Source organism: Meles meles, chromosome 16 (genome assembly GCF_922984935.1).
Source record: "Meles meles chromosome 16, mMelMel3.1 paternal haplotype, whole genome shotgun sequence".
Taxonomy (NCBI): Eukaryota; Metazoa; Chordata; class Mammalia; order Carnivora; family Mustelidae; genus Meles; species Meles meles.
In genome coordinates, this window is record NC_060081.1 from 56,546,314 (window position 1) to 56,570,698 (window position 24,385).

Below are 24,385 nucleotides of genomic sequence, written 5' to 3' on the forward strand. Positions count from 1 at the left end.
ATCTTTTTTTTTTTTTTTAAGATTTTATTTTATTTATTTGACAGAGAGATCACAAGTAGGCAGAGAGGCAGGCAGAGAGAGAGGAGGAAGCAGGCTCCCTGCGGAGCAGAGAGCCCGATGCAGGGCTCGATCCCAGGACCCTGAGATCATGACCTGAGCCGAAGGCAGCGGCTTAATCCACTGAGCCACCCAGGCGCCCCTAGCATGATGTATCTTTATATTTTAAGTGCATTTTTATAGGCAACATATAATATATATTTTTTAAGATTTTATTTTTAAGTAATCTCTGCACCTAATATGGGGCTTGAACTTATAACCCTGAGATCAAAATCATATGTCTACTGACTGAGCCAGCCATGTGCCCTGTAAAAATTTTATATTAAATTTTTATAATTTAATATTATAATAATAATAATTTTATATTAAAATTTTTACATTAATTTTAAAAGATTTAATCATTTCTGCTTTTAAATGGGGTAAGTGCCTCTATTGTAGCCTTGATATAATGCACTATCATTTTTTTTGTTTCTTTTTCTCCCCTCCGGAAAAAAAAATTTCTTTAGGGAATGAGCCAAATGATTGTTTTCTGGAATAAATAATGCATGAAGTGTGTTTTCATAACCTAACTTTTCTTCCATTTATTTGGTTAGGGTTTTTTTTTTTTTTTTTATCAAGGCTCAGTTCATAAGCTATACCAGCAAATGCTATTTCTTCCCCTTTACTTGACTATTCTTTTTCCTTATTTTTTTTTCTCTCCTTATTCTTATAGTACTTTTTGTTTCTGTTCCATGATGGCCATGGTAACATAAGAATATTTTATGATAAAGTAACTCCTTCCCCTTCCCGCCCTTATCTCCCCTTTCTCAAATGCTCTATCTTTTAACTCTCAGTGTTTTTAATTTCTTTTTTTTTTTTTAAGATTTTATTTATTTATTTGACAGAGAGAAATCACAAGAAAGGCAGGCAGAGAGAGAGGAAGGGAAGTAGGCTCTCCGCTAAGCAGAGAGCCCGATGTGGGACTCGATCCCAGGATCCTGAGATCATGACCTGAGCTGAAGGCAGCGGCTTAATCCACTGAGCCACCCAGGCGCCCAGTGTTTTTAATTTCTGGAGGGGAGAAAAGCTGGTGGGTATACCCATAATGCCAGATAATGTGATTCTATCAGCATTAAAAGACAGAGTTGCTTTTTTCTGAGGTGGTGACTTAGGCTGCAGATAGGCCTTAGATCCTACATTTCTGCTTCAACCAAAGTAGATTTTATAAATTGGACTTCTGTTTAAGATGTCACTGGAACTGGGACACCTGGGTGGCTCAGTGGGTTAAGCCTCTGCCTTTGGCTTAGGTCATGATCTCGGGGTCCTGGGATCGAGTCCCACATTGGGCTCTCTCCTCAGCAGGGAGCCTGCTTCTGCTTCTGCCTCTCCCACTGCTTCTCCCTCATTCTCTCTCTCTCTCTCAAATAAAGAATTAAATCTTTTAAAAAAAAAAAAAGATGTCACTGGAACTAATGGTTCCACTGCTTAGAAGGGATACACACACACACTTAGATATGTATGTATTTATATGTCTCTCCAACATTTTCCTTGGGATTCTGAGTGCTGACTAGTTTTTGCTCTCCCACAGTTGACAACACTTATTACAAAGAGGCAGAAAAAGAAAATCTGGCGGAACAGTCCATTCCATCAAATGCTTGTTCTTCCTTGGAAGTCAAGGGAACCACCTCAAAATATACTCCAGTGCAGCCTCAGAGGTAAGACTGTTTCAGGACTCAAAGTGGTGGTTATATTAATGATGTTCAAGGAATAATTATTGTCAGAATACCTACTATTCTAGACTATACTACCTCCTATAATACCTACTATACTAGACTCTTTATATTACCTCATTTAATCTTCATAACCTTTATGAGTTGTAGATAATATGCTTAATTTATTGATAAGCAAGTTAGAGGTACTAAGTTGCTTGAAGTTTGTATCAGAGCCAGAATTCAGACTGATCAGTTCGTTTCCAAAGCCCTTGCTGTTTGCACCATCAATATGGATTGTAATTTACTTGTGTAAATTATGAAATATGGCAGATATTTTTTCCTGATTATAGGTTGTAAGTACATTTCATAAGGGCAAGCATTATGTATTCTTACTGTGCCTAACAGTGTCTGGCAGGAGCAGAAGATGAATAAATACTTGAATGAATGAATGGATGGGTTGATGGGTTAAGCTGCAGTCTTGACACTGGTGATCTTAAAATGTTTCATGTCTTTGAATGTTGTATTTGTATCAGTATCCTTTTTTTTTTAAAAAAAAAAAAAAAAAGAGAGTGAGTGTGGGGTGGGGAACAGAGAGAGAATCTTAAGCAGGCTCCAAGCCCAGCACGGAGACCGATGCGGAGCTCAGTCTCCCAGCCCTCAGATCTGACCTGACCTGAAATCAGGAGTTGGATGCCCAACCACCTGAGCCACCCAGATACCCGTATTGCTTTATACCTTGATGTTACCTAGAATATCTTCAAGGAAGAGGAATGGCAAATGATATTATTTATATACAGATAATAATATGTATTGTTGCTCAGAAGTGATGAAGTTACCCTTTGCAAAGCTTCATGTTGGCATAAGGATATTGCCTTTTGAGGATAGCATCATATAAGCTTATCCTAATCTTTTTTGATAAAGAAGCCCATTTTATTATTTTTTAAAATTTATTTATTATTATTTTTAAAAAGATTTCATTTATTTATTTATTTGAGAGAAAGAGTGAGTATGTGAGTGGGGGAAGAGGTAGAGGGAGAGGATCTCAAGCAAACTCAGTGCTGAGTGTGGAGCCAGATGTGGGGCTTGATCTCACACCGTAAAATCATGATCTTAGCCAAAATCAAGAGTCGGATGCTTAACTGACTGAGCCTCCCAGGTGTCCTGAGTGAAGAAGTCTGTTTTAATCAAAGAATTCTGTGAAATCTCAACCAACCAACCATATATCACAAGAGGTCTTAAGAGATTGTTACTGGTTGATTCTGTGGTTTCTGTTCCATGTTTAGATTGTGAATGAGCCCTACAGAAAAGGGACCCAGTGTCCTAGAGATTTCTTCAGAATTCAGGAAAGTGTTAGTGTCATTACTTCTCCATTTTGTGTATGATTGCTAAAGTTGTCTTTCATCCCGACTGAATTCTGAATGCTTTTTGGAAGTGAGGTGTGACAGGAATCCAGCTACTCTCAGAGTTAGAAGACTTGAGTGGGTTTTGTTTTATGTTTTTTTTTAAGATTTTATTTGTCAGAGAGAGAGAATGAGAGGCAGTGAGTACATAAGGAGGCAGAATGGCAGGTAGAGGTGGAGAGAGAAGCAGGCTCCCTGCCGAGCAAGGAGCCTGATGCGGGACTCAATCCCAGGACCCTGGGATCATGACCTGAGCTGAAGGCAGTGGCTTAACCGACTGAGCCACCCAGGTGTCCCTGTTTTGTAGGTAAAACATTAGTGCCGTTAATCTCAAATCTCAAATCTCAGATTTTTCTGACTCCAGAGTTGCCTAATCTGGAAAGAAATGGCAGCTGGGATAGGAAGGTATAGATAGTCAGGCAAATTCCCTACTATTTTATTTTCACATGGTTTCAGTAGGCTAAAAGATGGCCAAAACTTCTTCGACACAGAATAGTTAAGAGTCAATAAGGCCAAAAAAAAAAAAGAGTCAATAAGGCCTTACTTAGTGTGTCATAATAATTTTTCCATGAAGGGGTTGCTTTACCACAAAATATGTGTTTTAATTTTGGTATCTCATCCCTTAGCCATTTCTCCCTAAAGACACCCAGCAATTCTTCTCTTGACTTTATAATATCGCTGTATGTTGAATGGTCTAAATGGTTCTGTATGGATGTGCTTTGCTTTCTTTCTTTCTAGATTTTATGATTCTCAACCCATTTTTTAAAATTTTAAAAAATTAACTAATTTTGCTGGGCAATAATTTGCATATAGTAAAATATATAGATCTTGAGTGTATGGTTAGTTTTGACAAATACATACCACCATGCAATCGCATTTCCAGCACTTCAGAAAGTTCTCTCATTCCTATCCCTGCATAGTCAAACTGCACTGCTTCTTCTACCTTCTTACCCTCTCACCTCCCACCCAGAGGCAACCACTTTTCCAAGTCCTGTCACCATAAATTATTTTGTCCTGTTCTAGATATTTTTGTAAATGGAATTATATGTACTCTTCTATCTGACTTCTTCCACTTAGCATTTGTTATTGAGATGCATCCATGTCATTGCATGTATTGGTAGTTTACTTCTTTTTATTGCTGGTAATAAGTTCTATTGCGTGGATATGCCACAATTTATTTATCCATTCAACAGATGAAGGACATTTGAGTTGTTTCCAGTCTGGGGCTATATAAAGCTGCTATGAGTAGTTGAGGACATGTATTTCTTTTGGGTAAATACTTAGGAGTGCAATTGCTGGGCCATAAGGTTAAATGTATGTTTATAAGAAACAGCCAGAATGTTTTCCAAAGTGACTGTCCCATTTATATTCCCACTAACAATATATGAGAGTTTCAGTTGCTCCATATCCTAGCCAACTCTTGATATTGTCAGTCTTTTCAATGATACTTCATTGTTTTTAATTTGCATTTTTCTGATGACTAATGATGTTGATCCACATTTTCATGGGATTATTGGTTATTCATGTATTTGCATACAGAGCTGCTGCTTTTTTAGTCTGGCTCCCTGTTGTCTCCCCTGGGTCTGCAAAGGTTAGAGGTGAGCCAAGACTCTGGGTAGAGTTTATACTTAGGTTTAAGTGTTCATCCTCTGTGGTTGTCTTGCTTCTGAAGTTTTGCATCTAAATTTTCAGCCTTTCTGCCTGCTCTGATGTTTGTCTACTGACACCTCAAGCTAGTGAGATGTTATCTTTGTGCCATCCTCCTATATACACAGTGGGGAATCTACTTCAAAAAAAGCAACAAACTCACCAATCTTATCTAGACAGTTATGACTTTTAAGGATGGATTCCTCATCACTTTCTGCTTGCCTTTTTGCTGGGCTTCCTACGTCTCCCCTAAAATACAAATGGTTTAGCTGTCAGGCAGGAATTATACAGAGTTTTTGCTCAGATTTTGAATGACATCTTTTCTGTAGCTCTTTTACTTTAAGGATTTTCCTCTAAATTTCCAGCTGTTATACTTGCCTTGAAATCTTCTGCTATCTCTAGCCAGTGAGACTGGAATTTTCTGCTCTTGGAGCTGCTATGTTTGGGGATTACCTCAGGCCAAAAAGCTACTAACTCATAATACTTACCTTTTGCAGTTGCTATTTTTCATGAATAAAAGTTCCTGTTTTCTGCCTGCTTTTGGTCACTTTCCAGTGCCTTCACATAGTTGTAGTTTTGTGTTTTGTCTGTGTTTTATAATATGCACTCTTCATTTCTCATTCAATACATCCATTACTTCATTCCTTAATTGAATGAATTTGCTCTTTATTACTCCATGTATTATTTTTTTTAAAGATTTTTATTTATTAGAGAGAGAGTGAGAGAGAGATCACAGAGGGAGAGGGAGAAACAGACTCACTGCTGAGCAGGGAGCCCAATGTGGGGCTCTATCTCAGAACTCTGAGATCATGACCTGAGCTGAAGGTAGACACTTAACTGCTGAGTCACCCAGATGCCCTTCCATGTATTTTTTTTATGAGTACTTTCTTTTAGAGATTAATATGAAATATTTGCAGATGAAAGATAGACCTTTAGTAGGAATTGCTTGAAAATCCAGGAGAATGGATGGAGGGAAAACTGATACATGATTGGCTATGAGTCGATAATTTCTAAAACTGAATGATGAGTACTTAGTAGTTTATTATGTTATTCTCTTTATACTTAAAATATGCTTGATATTCTCCATAATAAAGATTTAAAAATTATGATTCTATGCAGTAGCATAAAAGTCTGAATATGTAATAATGTCTTTATAATGTTTAGGACTTTTATAAAGAAAATGTTTAGAAAAAGAAAAGAGAAATTAAATAAGATCCAAATAAATGGCAGAGCATACCATATTTATGGATTGGGAGACTAGACTCAGTGCAATATCCATTAAAACCCCAATGTTTTTCACTTTGGACTTTGATAAATTGATGCTAAAATTTTTTGAGAAATGCAAAGGTCTAAGAATAGCTAGATACTTTTGAAGTCTCTAGTACATAGAGAGGCATATTATAAAGCTATAATTAATTAAAGCAGTAATTAAAACTTTATGATAATCCTCAAGGATTAGTGAGACCAGTGGAATCAAACAAAAATTCACCTTCCCATATATGAACATGATATATGACAAAGATGTTACTACAGATCTGTGGGAAGTAGTGCTCCCTCCCCTCCTTAACAAACAATGCTTGACTAGTGGATATCCAGATAGACAGAATGAAATTTGGTCCCTACCTCACTCCATATAAAACAGTCAATTCTTTCAAGTTTATTTATTTCTTTATTTAAGTAAACTCTAGACCCAACATGAGGTCCAAACCCACAACCCTGGAATCAAGAGTTTCATGTTCCTGACTGAGCCAGCCAGGTACCCTAAAACAGTCAATTCTATGTGGAATTGTAGATCTAAAAAAGCTAAAGCTCCTATAAGGAAGTAAAGGAGAATATCTTTATGACCTTGGAATAAGGGAAGGTTTTTTTTTTTTTTAAATAGTATACAGAAAAGCACTGACCATAATGGGGAGGGCTATTGATGTACTTGAGACATTTATCTAATCAAATGATACCATAAAGAGAGTAAAAAGCCAACTTCCAGAGTAGGAGAAGATACTTGTAACACATAAAACCTACCAAAGAGCTTATATTCATAGTATGTAAAGAATTCCTACTGATCAGGAAAGGATTGACCACCCAGTAGAAAACAAATAAGAGACTTGAACCTAGCACTTTATCAAAGAGGATATCCAAATGGCCAGTAAACATATGAAAAGTTGCTCTATCTCATTGGTAATCGGAGAAAAGCAAATTAAAACCACAATGAGGGGCACCTGGGTGGCTCAGTTGGTTAAGTGTGTGCCTTCGGCTCAGGTCATAATCCCGGGGTCCTGGGATGGAGCCCTGCATGGAGCCCTGCTAAGCAGGGAGTCTGCTTCTCCCTCTCCCCTTGCTTCTCCCCTCTTCTCATGCTCACTTGCACTCTCTCTGTGTCAAATAAATAAAATCTTAAAAAAAAAAAAACACCCTCACAATGAGATTTTACTAAATACCAGCTAAATTAGCTCATCTGAAAATATCAAGTTTTCAGGAGTGTGTAGAGCAATGCAGATTATACTACAGACTTGCCAGGGTAAGCATAGATTGGTACAAGCACTTTGGAAAACAGCTTTAGTTGGTATAACCAATGCCCTCTGACCTAACAATCTTACAACTTACATCCAACAGCAACATGTGCACATGGAGACATATATGAAAATTGGCAGTAAGCTGGATATATAGTGGTACATTACTGCAGTGACTGTTATACAAGCACTGAAAATCGCTGAATTAAAGCTATATAAATTATGGTGGTTGATTCTCACAAACATAATGTTGAGTGAAACAAACCAGACAGAAATAAATACATGTAGTAGTCTGATTATATTATCTAAAGGGATTTTCTTTGTTGTTGTTATTCTTTGTATTTTGTTTTCTTTCCAAACTAATGTACCATGTTTATGGAAATGCATGCTAAATGGCAAAACGATAAAGAAAAAGCAATGATAACTATAAAACAAGTCAGATAGTAGCTGCTGCCAGTGTTCTGTTAGCCTGGGTGGTGATTTCATGAGTCTTCACTATGTAACCTTTTTTTTTTTTCCCACTTTGTAATCATTTAACTTAATTTTTGTTTTGTGCTCTTTTTTGGTATATGGTATATTTTACCAGAAAGGGGGAGTGTGGCTAAAAAAAAGAGAAAATAGTCACCTTAGTCAGTTACCGGGATACCTGACCTCAAATGTCACATAGCAATTAGCTATGTAGCAGGGTCAAGTCACCTGATCTTTTTTGACTTTTACCTATAAAAGGACAGAATTGTACTAGGTGATTACCAGTACCTTAAAAAAATATTGGCTACATGTAAGTACCAACATTTTATGATGAAATTTCAAAAGCTATCAGTAAGACAAGAAGAGATTAGGTTTTTAGAGTGGAAATAATACCATTAAACTCTCTGTAGCCCTTGGCAGTTTGATATACTTTCACATTTGTGGGGCATAATTGCATATCTGTAGTAGATGTATTCATTTCAGATAAATTTTGTCAATTCCTGTATCATAGAAGATCTACTAGACTCTCTGCTCAGAAAGATCTAGAACAGAAAGAAAAACATCATGCAAAAATGAAAGCCAAGAGATGTGCTACTCCTGTAATCATCAGTGAAATTCCACCCTCCAAAAAAATGAAAGTGTAAGTAGCCACAGCTTCTCTCAGTTGGCATAGGTTTTACTCCTGCTTGCTCCCATGATTCATAGCAATGGTGCTTGTTCTTATTTTTATCAGTTAGGAATCTATTTTGCTCTAAGTAATAGCCTATTCAGCTAGAGTAGTTTAAGGACTAGTGATTTATTTGCTTCAGAGAAGTTGCTGTTGGCTTTGGTTCAGTGACTGAACAATGCCAGGCAACATCTCTGTATTAGCTTTTTTTCGTACTTGTTACTCAAGATGGCAGCTCTGTTTCTCAAGCTTCTGCCTTGTGCTTGTTGCCGCATTGTCACAAGATAGCTGCTATTTTTTTTTTTAAGATTTTATTTATTTACTTGATAGACAGAGATCACAAGTAGGCAGAGAGGCATGCAGAGAAAGAGGAGGAAGCAGGCTCCCTGCTGAGCAGAGAGCCCAATGCGGGGCTCGATCCCAGAACCCTGGGATCATGACCTGAGCCGAAGGCAGAGGCTTCAACCCACTGAGCCACCCAGGCTCCTCAGATAGCTGCTATATTTCTAAGTATAACATCCATGTTCAAGAGAAGAAGGAGGGTATGGCAAAGGATGAAGGGCAGCACCTCTATCACAGAAGTGAAAAACGTCCAGAAACTCTGCTTATACTTCAGTTGCCCTACTGGGTTGCTTGGATTCTTCCTCATTGCAAGAGAGGCTGCTGAAACAAGTATAGTGCTTTTGCCTTTGGACATTGCTGCCCCAAACAAAATTGGAGTTCTGTTAATAAGAAATGAAACAAGATGGGATTGGGAGGGAGACAAACCATAAATGACTCTTAATCTCACAAAACAAACTGGGGGTTGCTGCGGGGAGGTGGGATTGGGGGAGGGGGAGCGGGCTATGGACATTGGGGAGGGGAAGCGAACCATAAGAGACTATGGACTCTGAAAAACAACCTGAGGGTTTTGAAGGGTCAGGGGTGGGAGGTTGGGGCAACCTGAGGGTTTTGAAGGGTCAGGGGTGGGAGGTTGGGGGAACAGGTGGTGGGTAATGGGGAGGGCACGTTTTGCATGGAGCACTGGGTGTTGTGCAAAAAGAATGAATACTGTTACGCTGAAAAAATAAATAAAATGAGAAAAAAAAAAAAAAAAAAGAAAGAAAGTAGAGTAGGTAGTGGGAAGGCAATTAGCTATTTGCCATTTGTGCATTTGATAATGAGCCATTGGAATCCCTCCCCACGTTCTTGAACCATCAACAGACAATTCTCACCTTGACTTCTACTGGAGTTCTCAAAGTTTACCCATTGTATCCATTGGTACATATGATCAGTGGTCCTATTGGAAGAATCTTGTGGTTGAGACATGCTTGTTGTCCTAAAGAATGAGAAAATTTAAGCTGTATGTCGTAGATTTGAGGAGGAGGGTACAGCAGGGCATGCTTTAGTGAATTGAGAGTATTTTTTTTTTTGTCCTTTTGAACTAAAGTTCTAACAATAAAAAGAAGCCAGAAGAAGAGGAAGAAGGCAGTGCTCACCAAGATACTTCAGAAAAACATGAGTCTTCCCCAGAGAAAGCCAAGGGCAGACATACTGTGTCTTGTATACAACCTGTGAGGTATGCTTCTATCCTGAATTTAAACTTTTTAAGAGTCAATAGAGTGAAATTGTAAGTAGGTATATCTGCGGTCTGGAGCACATGGAACTTGGGAAATTCATAAAGCTATAACCATGGTGAGGTGAATTGTTGTATATCTTGGGGATGCTCATCTTAAAAGTTGAGAAAAATATACTTTAAAAGCAAATTAATCTGGGAAACAAACAGCGTTATGGAAAGGGAAGTGGGGGGGTAACTGAGTGATGGGGATTAAGGAGGGCACGTAATGTGATGAGCACTGGGTGTTATATGCAACAGTGAATCACTGGACATTACATAAAAAACTAATGATGCACTATATATTGACTAATTGAATTAAATTAAAAAAAATATTTTTTTTAAAAGCAAATTAAAAGAAATATAAAAGGAAAAATTAAAGGTTCTTAACTACCTGAATTGAACAGTTCTAATTTTGCCAAGCTCCCTTCTGGTCTTTACTCCAGCAAAAAATATATTTTCACAATCAGTGTACAGGGGCACTTGAGTGGCTCAGTGGGTTAAGCCTCTGCCTTTAGCTCAGGTCATGGTCTCAGGGTCCTGGGATCAAGCCCCACCTCGGGCTCTCTGCCCAGCAGGGAGCCTGCTTCCCTCTCTCTGCCTGCTTCTCTGCCTACTTGTGATCTCTCTGTCAAATAAATAAATAAAATCTTAAAAAAAAAAAAAAATCAGGGGTGTCTGGGTGGCTCAGTGGGTTAAAGCCTCTGCCTTCATCTCAGGTCATGATCCCAGGGTCCTGGGATCGAACCCCACATCGGGCTCTCTGTTCAGCAGGGAGCCTGCTTCCCCGCTCTCTCTCTGCCTGCCTCTCTGCCTGCTTGTCATCTCTGTCAAATTAAATAAATAAAATCTTTAAAAAAAAAATTTTTTTTTTTTTAAATCAGTGTACAAACAACTTTGGATTCTGTTTTTCTTGCTTGCCATGAGAGTATTTCATTTTTTTCCCTGTACTACTATAAATTCCTCACATTTATCCTTTTTTAATAGCTAATAGTCTATCAAATTATATTTAACCATTTCCTGTTGAGAATGCAGTTATCAGTTTTTCACATTATAAATAATCAGCAAACATCTTTAGTGGCAGGGACTTTTCTTTGAGTAGTCTCTTCAGGCTAAAGAAAGAGAAATTCCTTGATTATAGGGTATGACTAGTGTTATGGCTATCGATATTAATTGCCAATTTGGTTTTTTTTTAAATTTTAACTTTATTTTTTAATACATATATATATTTTAGAGGGAGGAGGGGCTGAGGAAGCGGGGGAGATAGAGAATCTTAAGCAGACTCCCTGCCCCCACACAGATCCTGTTGCGGGCTTGATCTCACAACACTGATATCATGAGCTGAGCCAAAGTCGAGAATTAGACATCCAACTGACTGAGCCACCCAGGTGGCCCACAAATTTTATTTCTGAAATGGATATGTATGAATTTACAGTGCCATCAGCTCCGGATGAATATTTTTGTTTCCTTGTACTCTCATCCACATCGAATTTGTTTTTTTTACATTTAAAATTGTTTCAAATTTAATTGATATAATGTTGATGGCATGAACTTATTTTAATTTTTATTTGATTACTGACAGGATTGTATTAGTGTTATTGTAAACATTTTCTTTTATGTACTATGTAAACATTTTCCATATTTCCTCTTGGGTAAATTGTTTCCTTTCCTATTTATCTGTAAGTGGTCTTAGTGATAGTCTCATTGCTAAGAATGGCTACTCTAAATTGAATTTTTACTATGTGTTAGATACTTTAGAAATATCCGATTTAATATTCTGTGAGGATAAATATTTATATTCTTCATTTTACAGTGGAGGTAACTGAGGCTCAGAGGGTTTAAATAGTTTTCTAAAGATCACATGGGCAGAAAATGAAATGACAGGGTAGGGATTTGAGCTCTGGTTGGTTTCTCTCCTAAGTCTGTCCTCTCTTAATCACAGTGTATATTTTATGTAGACTTTAGTCATATTTCTTGCAAATACTTCCCCATTCTACTGGTATTTTAATATTGCCTTTTCTTGTGGCCTAAAAGCTAATCACTGTATAGTCAAATTTATGAGTCTTTTGTATTATCTTCTATAGTCTATTTTAGCTGTCATTTTGAGAAATTTTCAATATTTTGGTATAAATTGTGAAATCAGGTTTTCTTTCATAGTGTTGCATAATTAAGTCAATATCAATTTATCAGAATACTCTTTAGTTTTGCTGATTATCTTATCACAGGTTAAAAATCGAATCTATGTAATACCTTTATACGATTTTGAATCATGAGCCTCTTTCTTCTCTCCTCTCTTATTTCTTTTACTGATTTGCCCTTAGGCAGAAGATTCTGAAAAGTACTGAGGAGCAAGAATTGGAGAAGAGAATGAAAATGCAACAGGAGGTGGTGGAGATGCGGAAAAAGAATGAAGAATTCAAGAAACTAGCTCTTGCCGGAATAGGTCAGCTTGGTTCTTGTTCAGTCTGATTTATGAGGGGTGCTTCTCATTATCTTCGTGGGGTTTTTGAAGTCTCTAAAGGGAAAAAGGCGTTCTCGGTTAGTAGTCAGTAGAAAAAGACGTGTTTATTGGAAAGCTGGTTACCCTTTATATCCCCATGACCATTCCCTAGAATGTTCTATATACATTGGACAGGGCCCCTGGCTGGCTCAGTCAACAGAGCATGTGATTCTTGGTCTTGGGGTCATAAGTTCAACCCCCAAGTTGGGCAAAGTGTTCACTTAAAAAAAAGAAAAAAAGTATTACATACACTGGGGCTTTCTTAGAGTGCACCCTCGCTCTCTGCCTCTAATTATAGGACTCACAGTCATCGTTGGAGGCCTTTTTCCATGAGACCTTCCCTCATTTCTTTAAGTAATATTAATTCCTCCCTCCTTTTTCTTCCTAATTCTTTTTCTTTGTATTAGAGAAAGAAGGGATTAGGACTGAGACAGAAGATAAAGCCATTGGGCAGGCCAGTTTTTTGTTGTTGTTTTCCCATTTTAATCCTACACAGAGGAAAAGAAAGTTGAATGAATCCAGTTGTAGCTACAGAGGGAAAGCAGGACTGAGGGAGCCAAGGGGTCAGAGCTCTGCTTTGCTTTTAAATAGAGTTATTATTGGTGGAGGTCAAAGCTGTAAAGCCCTGCTTTATGGGGTTGAAAAAGCACCCCTGGAGTTTATAGGGTTTCCCTCTTAGATAGGTTTAGTTAAGTATGCTTTTCAAGTCAATCTATAGCTTTTCCTGTCAAAAGAATTCCAGTTATTGTGCATCTCCAGAGCTATGACCACACCGGGGGGATGGGATTCTTCTCCCCTTGTGCCACCTCTTTGCAGTTTGCCTCCGACTCAAACCAAGAGTACTCCGTGAATGAGGCACATACAGTAGTGTCTCTGAGGACCGTTTCAAGGTTTGGGTGATGTGTAGATCCATGGTGATAGAAATACCGAAGGACTAGATAAAGGAGATTTACTGATACTCTCTATTCTTAGTGTTACCTGTGTGTTTTACTCTGCTTTTCACTCAGGGCAACCTGTGAAGAAATCAGTGAGCCAAGTAACCAAATCAGTTGACTTCCACTTCCGCACAGATGAGCGAATCAAACAACATCCTAAGACTCAGGAGGAATATAAAGAAGTGAACTTTACATCTGAACTGCGAAAGCATCCTCCTTCTCCTGTAAGTTGATGGGCTCAGTGGATATTCTTACAACTAAATCAGCAAGGATTTCAGGTGTAGTATTTGGGTCACTACTTCTAATAATATAATTAAGAGAAGCATGTTTTTGAGTTAAGATAGATCTAAATCCTCACTTTGCCCTGTTTGCTATGTATGATCTTAGAGAAATCACTCTGTTTTTCTGGGAAGCATCTTAGGAAGTTGCTGTGAAAATTGAATTGAGAATGTACATAAAGCACATAGAATAATTATGTGTGGCAAACTGTAGGTCCCAGCTTGTTGCAGTTTGTGCTTTACAAAATTCTTGGGAAAAAAAACCCCACAAAACTTACGTCTAAGAGTTGTGTACAGTATATGACAGGGCTTATGGGAAAAATGGTGTTGGGGCAGATCACTCTTATCTAACAGAAGCAGTAAGAATCCTAAGTGAAAATTCTAGTGATAAGAATTTCTACGTCCATTTGCAGTGGGCATTATTGCTTGTTGAAATCAGTCCTTTGCAGTCTCAGACTCTGGGATTATGCTTCTTCCTTTGAGATATCAATCCTTAAAGAGTTTTATTTCCAATCAGAGATCAGTTTTATGAAAAACAATCATCCAGGACTAGGCTCCTTCGTCTCTTAGTTTTGGGGAAGATGTCTGCAGAGATTCTGATTCAGGCAGCTCTCTGGCCTGATATAGATCCAGAACCCAAATTAGCTTTTTCTTAATGAGATTGGGGGTGAGGACAATACTTTTGTAGCTTTTTTTTCCCTTCTAATTCTCAGAAAACTTGTTTTTGCTGGCTTTAAAACATTGACATGCTTGGGAAAAATCACTTTATTTACTATTGCAGAACAGACCATTTGTTAAGTGCTACATCCTTTCTCCCTTTTTTAAAAGATGGGAATGGACTGGTTTTAACTCTTGCTCAAGAACTGACAAATTTAAGAATAATAATCTTGGCTTCACCACAGGCCTTTTTTCTTTTGATCCTCTGAGCTAAATATGCGGCTTGTGGGAGATCTGAGCTTTTCTGTAACACTTCATTGGGAGAAAAACTTCTTTCTTTACAGGCCAGAGTGACAAAGGGATGCACCATTATTAAGCCTTTCAACTTGTCCCAAGGAAAGAAAAGAACATTTGATGAAACAGCTTCTACGTACGTGCCCCTTGCACAGCAGGTCGAAGCCTTTCATAAACGAACCCCTAACAGATATCACTTGAGGAGCAAGAAGGATGATAGTAAGTTTCATTCCAATGTTATAGCCTCCCCTAGAATCCCCTTTGCTTATACAAATTTGCCTTTTGTTGAAATCCTAGCTTTCGAACTACAGTATGGCATGTGCCTATATGCCGCCAACACATGTACCATTGAGCATCTCTGCACTCCTGCGCCCTACCCTGGCTATCTGTTATGTATACCCATCAACCACCTTGATCCTCCTGGTCAGTAATTGGCCAGGGATTATACCTTCGCCATGTGTCAGTGTCTCGGTACAGCTAGTGACCTATAGAAAATGAAAGTATCCCATTCATTTAGGATTGTGTGGTTACCACTACAAACCAGGCACTGTTGGGTGTAGGGAGTATAGCAGTGAATAAAATGGACTTGGTGACTCAGAGAGATAAATAGATCATTACATTACACATGTATATTATGTTTTCTTTATCCATTCATCTATTGATGGACATGGGCTGCTTCCATAATTTGGCTATTGTAAATAATGCTACAGTAAACATAGGGGTGCACATATCTTTTTGAATTAGTGTTTTTGTATTCTTTGGGTAAATACCCAGTAGTGGAATTAGTGGATCATGTGGTAGATCTATTTTTAATTTTCTGAGGAAGCTCCTTACTATTTTCCACAGTGGCTGCACTAGTTTGCACTCCCACCAACAGTGTGGGAGTGTTCCTTTTTCTTCACATCCTTGCCAGCACATGTTTCTTATGTGTTGTTTTTTATTTTTTATTTTTTTAAGATTTATTTATCAGAGAGAGAGAGGTAGAGAGAGAGAGAGAGAACATGAGTAGATGTAGGGGCAGAGGGAGAGGGAGATGAGCAGACTCCCCACTGAGCAGGGAGCCCAATGTGCGCTCAATCCCAGGACCCTGGGATCATGACCTGAGCCAAAAGCAGACACTGAACCAACTGAGCCACTCAGGTGCCCCTTTCTTATTTTGTTAATTCTAGCAGTTCTGATAGGTTTGAGGTAATCTCTCATTGTGGTTTTGATTTGCATTTCTCTGATGATGAGTAATGTTGAACATCTTTTCATGTGTCTGTTGGCCATTTTTATGTCTTCTTTGGAGAAATGTTTGTTCATGTCTTCTGCCCATTTCTAAATTAGATTATTTGGGGTTTTTTGGTGTTGAGTTGTATAAGTTCTTTATATATTCTGGATACTAACCCTTTGTTGGATATGTTGTTTACAAATATCTTATCCCTTTCATAGGTTGACTTTTAGTTTTGTTGTTTCCTTTACTGTCCAAAATCCTTTTACTTTGATGTAGTCCCAGTAGTTTATTTTTGCTTTTATTTCCTTGATGCAGGTGACATATCTAGAAAAATGTTGCTGTGGCCGATGTCAGAGAAATTACTGCCTGTGCTCTCTTCTAGGATATTTATGATTTCAGATCTGACATTTAGGTCCTTAATCCATTTTGAGTTTATTTTTGTGTATGGTGTATTTTCTGCAATTTTTATTTAAAGCTTTATATAGTTACAAATAATGACTATATGTATACTTGAAGACTGGCTTATTTCTAAAATAAATAGATTTGGTTTGTATCTCCTGCTGTTAGGTGATCAGATTTAAAGTAGAGGATTCATTCTACGTAATTATGAAAATTGACAAGGTTGCCCTGGTCAGGTGAATCAGTGAATGAATGATAGTGATGGTCTTAAGATTGATGCTTTGACATAGTTTTTTTACTTTCTCTATTTGAGTTTCTGTGAGAGGTCTTCTTGGTGTTTTGATATAGTTGCTTTTAGGGAATTCACAAAATTGGGAGTTAATACTTGATCTTTAGAAAGGCTTTATTTTAAAGCTGGAATAAACAAAAATCTGATGTGTCGATAAGAACCAAAGTAGTTGGCATTATCAATAGAAAGCTGGTACATGCGTAGGCACTGATGAGTCCATCAGACACAAGTGGATTTTAAGTTTAGAAAATGATAATAGAGTTTACCCAAAGACAGCCTTCATCATACCCCTCAATAAAAAGTGACAGGCAAGAAGGTGCTGCATGTTTGTCAGGTTGACTGACATGAGCTGAGCTGAGTGTGGAGGGCAGCCACTCTGATCTGGCATCACAGGCTGCCTAACCGAGTCAGCACCTACAGAAAACAGTCTCAGAGAGCTAGATGAATGTCTGTGATCTTGCTTTACAGTTCTGTTACCCTCCAAATCTGCTGCGGTCAAGATATCCAGAGACCCACAGACTCCTGTGCTGCAAACCAAACAGCGCACAAGGCCTGTGACCTGCAAAAGTGCAGCAGATCAGGAGGCAGAGGAGCTCGAGAAACTGCAACAGTAAGTCCCATCGGCAGTATTTGAGAAAGAGTTCCAAGTACCTGCTTTCTTTTCGGTTCTATAATGGGGATAGTTGCTGTTTTTCTTGGCACTGGATTTTTTTTTTTAATTAAATGGCATTTGAGTTACAGGCTCTCTACAGTCTGTGCTCCTGCCTCAATAATTAAAAAATTAGAAGTGGGAATATGGAGATATCCTGGAATATAAACTGGTTAAAAAAACAAAATGCAGAGATTGTGGTGGGAGAAGTTACTCAGGATTCCCATTAAGGAGTGTCCTCCGAGCTTTATTTATTTATTTATTTATTTTTAAAGATTTTTATTTATTTATTTGACAGAGGGAGATCACAAGTAGATAGAGAGGCAAGCAGAGAGAGAGAGAGGGAAGCAGGCCCCTGCTGAGCAGAGAGCCCGATACGGGACTCGATCCCAGAACCCCGAGATCATGACCTGAGCCGAAGGCAGCGGCTTAACCCACTGAGCCACCCAGGCGCCTCCCTCTGAGCTTTATTTAAGCAGATCTCACCCTTTATGGCTACCCAAGGGCTCATTACTGCTATTATTGGTGGAGAAAACTAGAGTATAATGTGGTTAGCACTGGAGTTTGTCTCCTGTCTTCTGCTTTCATTCCTTTTTGTACTTTTGAGGAGAGGCAGCTTCCTCTGGGAAGAGAAACCCCAACTTTTTTTTTTTTTTTTTAAAGATTTTATTTATTTATTTGACAGAGATCACAAGTAGGCAGAGAGGCAGGCAGAGAGAGAGGAGGAAGCAGGCTCCCTGCCAAGCAGAGAGCCGGATTCGGGGCTTGAAACAGGACTCTGGGATCATGACCTGAGCCTAAGGCAGAGGCTTTAACCCACTGAGCCACCCAGGCGCCCCGAGAAACCCCAGTCTTTAAAGCAGAGGGAATGTTAGGACTGACTCCTTTATTCTTTGCTCTGGAGGTAGAGACAATGGCTATGGAGAGAGCCGAATTTTGCTGTGCTTGAATAATCATCATAATTACTATTTTTCTGTTTTGGCCTACTTTGTTGTTTGTGTAGCTTTTATTAACATTGTGTGTGTGTGTGTGTGGTTGTCATTTAAACTCTCATCTTACAGATACAAATTCAAAGCACGGGAACTCGATCCCAGAATTCTTGAAGGTGGGCCCATCTTGCCCAAGAAACCGCCTGTGAAACCACCCACTCAGCCTGTTGGCTTTGATTTGGAAATTGAGAAAAGAATCCAGGAACGGGAGTCAAAGAAGAAATCAGAAGATGAACACTTTGAATTTCATTCCAGACCTTGCCCTACTAAAATTTTGGAAGATGTTGTGGTAAGAATGCTTGAAGTTCTGCATGCTGGTGGAAACGTCCTTGTCGTGACCAAATTATCTACACGTTCACAAGTGTTTGAGTAGATGCTATATGATCAGGGCATTGTATTAGGAGCTATAGGTGATAAAGAGATCAGAAGTGGATTTTACTCTCAGGAAACTTAAAGTCAAGTAAGGGAGAAAACATATGTATAAATAATATAAAATTAGAAGTGTTCTAAGAGAGGTAACAGTTAAAAGTACTGTAGGAACTCAAGGGAGTTAAAAGTACTATAGGAACTCAAGGGAGATAATGATTTCTTCCAGACAGACAGAAGGTTCAGGGAATGCTTTGTGGAGGAGGGAGCATATGACACAAGCCACCTAGGCATCCCTCTTTTTTTTTAAGATTTTATTTATTCGGCGGCACCTGGGTGGCCCAGTCAGTTAAGCAGCTGCCTTTGGCTTAGGTCATGATCCTAGGGTCCTAGGATGGAGCCCGGCATGGGACTCCCTGCTCGTTGGGGAGCCTGCTTCTCCCTCTCCACCCCCACTCCTCTGCTTGTGCGCGCGCTCTCTCTCTCTCTCAAATAAATAAAATCTTTAAAAAAGAAAGATTTTATTTATTCATTTGAAAGAAAGAGCAGAGTGCAAGAGCAGGAGTGGGAGGGAGGAGAGGTAGAGGGAGAGGGAGAAGCAAACTCCCTGCTGAGCAGGGAGCCCAGTGCAGGGCTCAATCCCAGGAGGCTGGGATCATGATCTGAGCTGAAGGCAGACGCTTAACTGACTGAGCCACCTAGGTGCCCCTGACTATATATTAAAATGAACTCATTTTTAAAGTAATTTAAAGGGAGCATTAAATCACTATGTAAATGGAAAACCAGTACTTTTTGCCATGAATGATAATAGTAATAGCTAATAGATAAAGCTTATTATGTGCCAAGGTTTAGTTTAGTTTTGTTTTTTTAAAAGATTTTTTTATTTATTTGACAGAGAGAGAGAAATCACATGTAGGCAGAGGCAGGCAGAGACAGAGGGGGAAGTTGGCTCCCTGCTGAGCAGAGAGCCCGATGTGGGCCTTGATCCCAGGACCCTGAGATCATGACCTGAGCTGAAGGCAGAGGTTTTAACCCACTGAGACATGCAGGTGCTCCCCAAGTTTTAGTCTTAAGTTCTTCAATTTGTATAATAACTTATTTAATTTTCATAATAACCATATGAGGTAAAGTATAGGTCTTTTGTTAATCTATTTTACAGTTAGGAAATGTAGAGATTAAATAACTTGCCCAAGATCGTAAACTAACCATTGGCAGATGTGGGATAAATACTAGGTAGTATGGTTTCAGGGTCTGTGCTCTTATATTAAAATAGAAGGTACCTTTTTTTAAATGGAAATGTCTTGGGAAATATGTGAGTATTAAAAAAGTAAGCTGCATCCCACCTAACATCCTCTTCCATATTATCCGTCTTAATTTTTAGAAGTGCTGATTTAGGAAATGAGGCTGGCAGTTTGTTTTCCTTTGGACATGCTAGGGTGAAGTGGTACATGTGGAAGGGTGCCTAGTGTTCAGTAAGAATTAAATGAGATCTTAGAGTAGCCTTCTCCCAGGTGATGCCTTCTTGAGAGTTCTGGATAAGCAGATCAGCAACGCACTAGGCAAGAAAGTAAGATGCCACCGAATTGATGTGGTGTGTTCCAGGGAAGTGTTTGCCAAATCCCGCTGGTTCTCAGAATCCTCTGGGGATCTTATTACATAAACAGATTCCTGGGCCCCACCCCTGGAGTTTTGATTTGTTATGTGCAGCATAGATTAGAGAGAGCCCCAGTGAGAACTTCGTGTCTGACACACAGTAAGCAGTCATGTTGTTAATAGTAATAACTATCATTTTATCGCATGCTTACCTCATACCGAGTGTTCTATGTAGATTATCGTACTTATTTCTTGAAACAATTCTTAAGACATCGGTTTTATTTTTAGTCCTATTTTTTAGATGAGGAAGAGACATCAGGAGGTATCTAGTATGCAGAGCCAGGATTTGAACCTGTCATCTCCTCCAGCACTATATTATTTCACAGTGCTGACGTACCATTGTTTATTTTAGCAATCTCAGTTTTTGAGTTTGACACTGGCTGTTTGTAGTTCTCCCTTTAAAAATTTCTGATGATTTTACTTCAACTGTTGGTTTCTGGAGAAGCAAAGTGTAGGAGACATTAGGTGCATTCTCTCTTACCCTCCTCATTTTTTAGAAAGGGAGGCTTTGAAAGAGGAATGTGGCTTGCTCATATTTTTAAAAGTTGGTGGCAGAATTGAGATTAGGTCCCATAACTTCTAGTTCTGGACTCTTCTAGCAGAACAGAGGAGCCTGCTTCCCGGAGCTCAAATGCGGCCTGTCTGTTTGCCACTGTTTTTCTTCATCCATGTCCTTCTGGTGCTGAAGCTCCTTCCGCATGTCCTTATGGTATTTCTTGTGCTCTTAAACTTGTGGTTGATAGGTGGCAAGGAGACAACGGGGCTGATGAGAGATGGGCTTGCGCAGCAGTGGGCCATGAGGCAGAGATGAGAAAAGGGCTCTTGGGACAGAGGTGGAGTGATGAAAACCTTGAGCTCAAGGGTGTGAAATGTGAACTTGGTGCCAACATCTAGTGGGGAGCTGGGGCACCACAGAGGTGGATGTGGTATCGGTGAGGCCAGTGAGTAATTTTAGCAGCAGTATTTCAGGGATGACTTGGGGAGACCAGCCGGCTTTTTTTTTCCCCCATACTTCCTGAGATAACATTGCTTCACAGTAATTTCCTAACTGCTCTTGTCCTGGGGCATTTGGGGGCATATCCTGCCATAGGGAGAAATGCTCACCTCTAACACCCCCTCTCCCCATCCTGGGCTGCTTTCCCTAAATCCGCCATCTGTCCACCACATTGCCTACTTCTAACCACCCATCACTTCTTTAGAGCTGTCTTCCCGGAAATTCCTATTAGGAGTCCCCCGACCCCAAACCCAGCCCCCATTATCCTTTAGCTGCACATTCTGCTAGGTTTCTTCAGAGCACTTTTGAAAATCAGGGAATACCTGATTTGGTACCTTTTCATTATCTCTTTTCCTCCACTAGAATGTGAGCTCCCTGAAAGCAGGGACTGTGTACATCTGTCTTACTCAGTTTTATATCCCCTGCACGTGATGTCGCTGCAGAAGCACTCCGATAGTGGGTAACTGAGTGAGTGATAGTACCAGCTGAAATGCGCCGGCCCGGGCTGTGTGAGGTACTGGGAATTCAGAGATGGGGGAAATCACAGCACTCATCCTCACAGTTTTCGTAGTTTGGTAGAGCGGATTGCTATGTAGACACATAAGGACAGTACTGTCAATCAACATGGGTTCATCGAACTAACTATTACTTTTTGTAGGTCCTATGGAGAATTCAAGGAATGTAAATGGCAACATCCCTGCCCTCAAGTAGCTTACAACTAGGAAAATTTAAAATGTAAACAAGAAGACTTCTGTTTTTAGATACCCAGTATTTGGCCTGGGTGCCCCTGTTTTTTTTTAAATTTCTGATTGAGGGGCACCTGGGTGGCTCAGTGGGTTAAAGCCTCTGCCTTCGGCTCAGGTCATGATCCCAGGGTACTGGGATCGAGCCCCATATCGGCCTCTCTGCTCCACAGAGAACCTGCTTCCTCCTCTCTCTCTCTGCCTGCCTCTCTGCCTACTTGTGACCTCTGTCTGCCTAATAAATAAATAAAATCTTTAAAAAAAAAATTCTGATTGAGTCCCTAGTTAACATTGAGAGCAATAGAGATGGGGTGTAGGTGGGTCATTGCTGCAGAGTTGATATTTATAAATCAACTTTTCCTCTCCTCCAGTCAGTGAGGAGTGAGCCCACTCATAGATAGCTCTTTCCGTGGCTTATTTATTTGAGGTTTCTGTTGCTATTTTAAAATGCACATCTCTGTCAGGTGAATGCAGAGAGGGGAAGCAAGGAAAAGAGGGATTATTTTGGAACTCAGTGAATCCTCAGGTATTTATTTCTATTATTTTATGAAAAGAAATTTATTTATGAAAAGAAATGAGCAGCATGGCTCTGTTGATTAAGTGTCTTGATTTTGGCATAGATCATGATCTCGGAGTCCTGGGACAGGCTCTGCATTGGGCTCCTCGGTCAGCAGGGAGTCTGCTTCTCCCTCTCTCTCTCCCCTCCCCCACTTATACACACACTCTCTCCTCCCTACCTGAAAATAAATCTTTAAAAAAAAGAAAACTGTGGTGCCTGGGTGGCTCAGTCAGTTAAGCATCTGTCTTTGGCTCGGGTCATGATGTTAGGATCCTAAAATTGAGCCCCATATCGGGGTCCCTGCTCAGCAGGAAGTCTGCTTCTCTCTCTCTGCTGCTCTCCCGGTTTCTGTTCTCTCACTCATGCCCTCTCTCTAATAAATAAATTAAATCTTAAAGAAAAAACAACAACCAAAAACCCAAGGCCTAGAAGACTCTCTAATGTGCCCCGAGTTACACAGATTAGAATTAGAGAAGGACTAGAACCAACCTCTGAGCCTTGCTTCATGTTCTTCCCACTCCCACATGCTCTGAGTGTGCTCTAGCAAGAGGCTGGTGGCTACCTGTAGAACAACAGGCTCTTGATTTTTTTATGGTTAGCATTATTTGAAAACCCGTTTCACGGGCTTTTGTCACGTTCATTATAATTTCTGATCTATGAGATTTCACTGTTCCTAGTGATCCTGGCTTTCTTTAGAAAACAGCTTCTGCAGCAGAATGAGCATTTTCTTTACAGTGGTTACCTTGGCAGGATATAAATTCTTTTCAATGACTGGTCCTCATTATACAAAGCATTTTGGAAAAGCCACTTATCTTCGAGTCTATGGCACACAGTCTTGGATCTATCTCTTCAGCAGTGGCAAATGTTCATATTTTAAACATTAATTTGCTTTTAAGAGCTAATCTGAATCATTTGCAACTAAAACTAAGTAGTCCAGGATAATAGAGCTGAAAATAATTTTGCTTAATTAAAAGTAAATATTGACCAACTGCCTTGCATTGCTTAAAAATGAGCTTTGAAGGCCACTCCAAGAAAGACATTCCAAACATGTTTTAAGCAGTTAGAGCATTGTAGGGATTAAGGAGAAATCTCTCTCCCAAGGTATAAATTAGGAGCCCAAGAATCCAAGGTACAAATTCTGTTATTCATTTTTACTATATTCAATGAACATTTACTTGAATGTCTTATACTTGCCAAAGTCTTTGTTAGCTACTACAGATTAATGGAATAACAGTCCTCATTCTTGAAGGCTGGCAGGAGTTGAACATCTAAATGCACAGTGCTGTGAAGCTTTTTATGCACTGTCCTGGAACTACATACAGGGAAAGAGGGGTTATTTCATAGGTTCTGGGAGTGGAGAGATCAATTGAAAGCCTTTATAAAAAATGAGATGCTTCAGTAGTGGCTTAAAAAGAAGGTTTAGGTGCTTCCAAGCAGCTGGGATAAATGGCTAAGAAAGATTTCAGAGAGAACACAAATAAAGGTATGGAGAGAACCAGTGTTAACATTTTGGCAACTGCCAGTAGTTCATAGTGGTTGGAGGCTGAGCTGTAGGAAGGGGCAAGAGATAAGGCTGAACAGTCAGGCAGGGCACCGTATTAGGAGGTACTTTGTATTTCATGGCAAGGAATTTGTTATACTATTGTAGGTAGCATGGGAACAATGAAAGAACTTTTAAAGTCAGGAAGTTACGTGATCCAATGTGTCTTAGACAATTCTGACTATATATAGAAGATGAATTGGAGGAATGAGATGAGAAGGTGAAGGACTATTACAAGGCTAGTGGAATGGTATAGATAATCAGTGGTGTGGCCTGAAGAGGAAGTAGAATAGAGG

The 24,385-nt window shown here is 39.4% G+C and overlaps 1 protein-coding gene across 6 annotated transcripts in view; it reads left to right on the forward strand.

Moving 5' to 3' along the window:
• TPX2 (TPX2 microtubule nucleation factor) overlaps positions 1–24,385 on the forward strand; it is a 63,696-nt gene that overhangs the window by 23,293 nt on the left and 16,018 nt on the right. For 5 of the 6 annotated variants that reach the window (XM_045981789.1, XM_045981792.1, XM_045981788.1 and 2 more), the window contains exons 4-11: positions 1,625–1,751; positions 8,282–8,410; positions 9,867–9,995; positions 12,353–12,474; positions 13,539–13,690; positions 14,746–14,914; positions 17,065–17,206; positions 18,307–18,523. In XM_045981789.1, coding sequence (XP_045837745.1) covers positions 1,625–1,751; positions 8,282–8,410; positions 9,867–9,995; positions 12,353–12,474; positions 13,539–13,690; positions 14,746–14,914; positions 17,065–17,206; positions 18,307–18,523 — 1,187 coding nt within the window. The remainder of the gene's footprint in view (positions 1–1,624; positions 1,752–8,281; positions 8,411–9,866; positions 9,996–12,352; positions 12,475–13,538; positions 13,691–14,745; positions 14,915–17,064; positions 17,207–18,306; positions 18,524–24,385) is intronic. The other variant, XM_045981794.1, reaches the window with a different exon arrangement.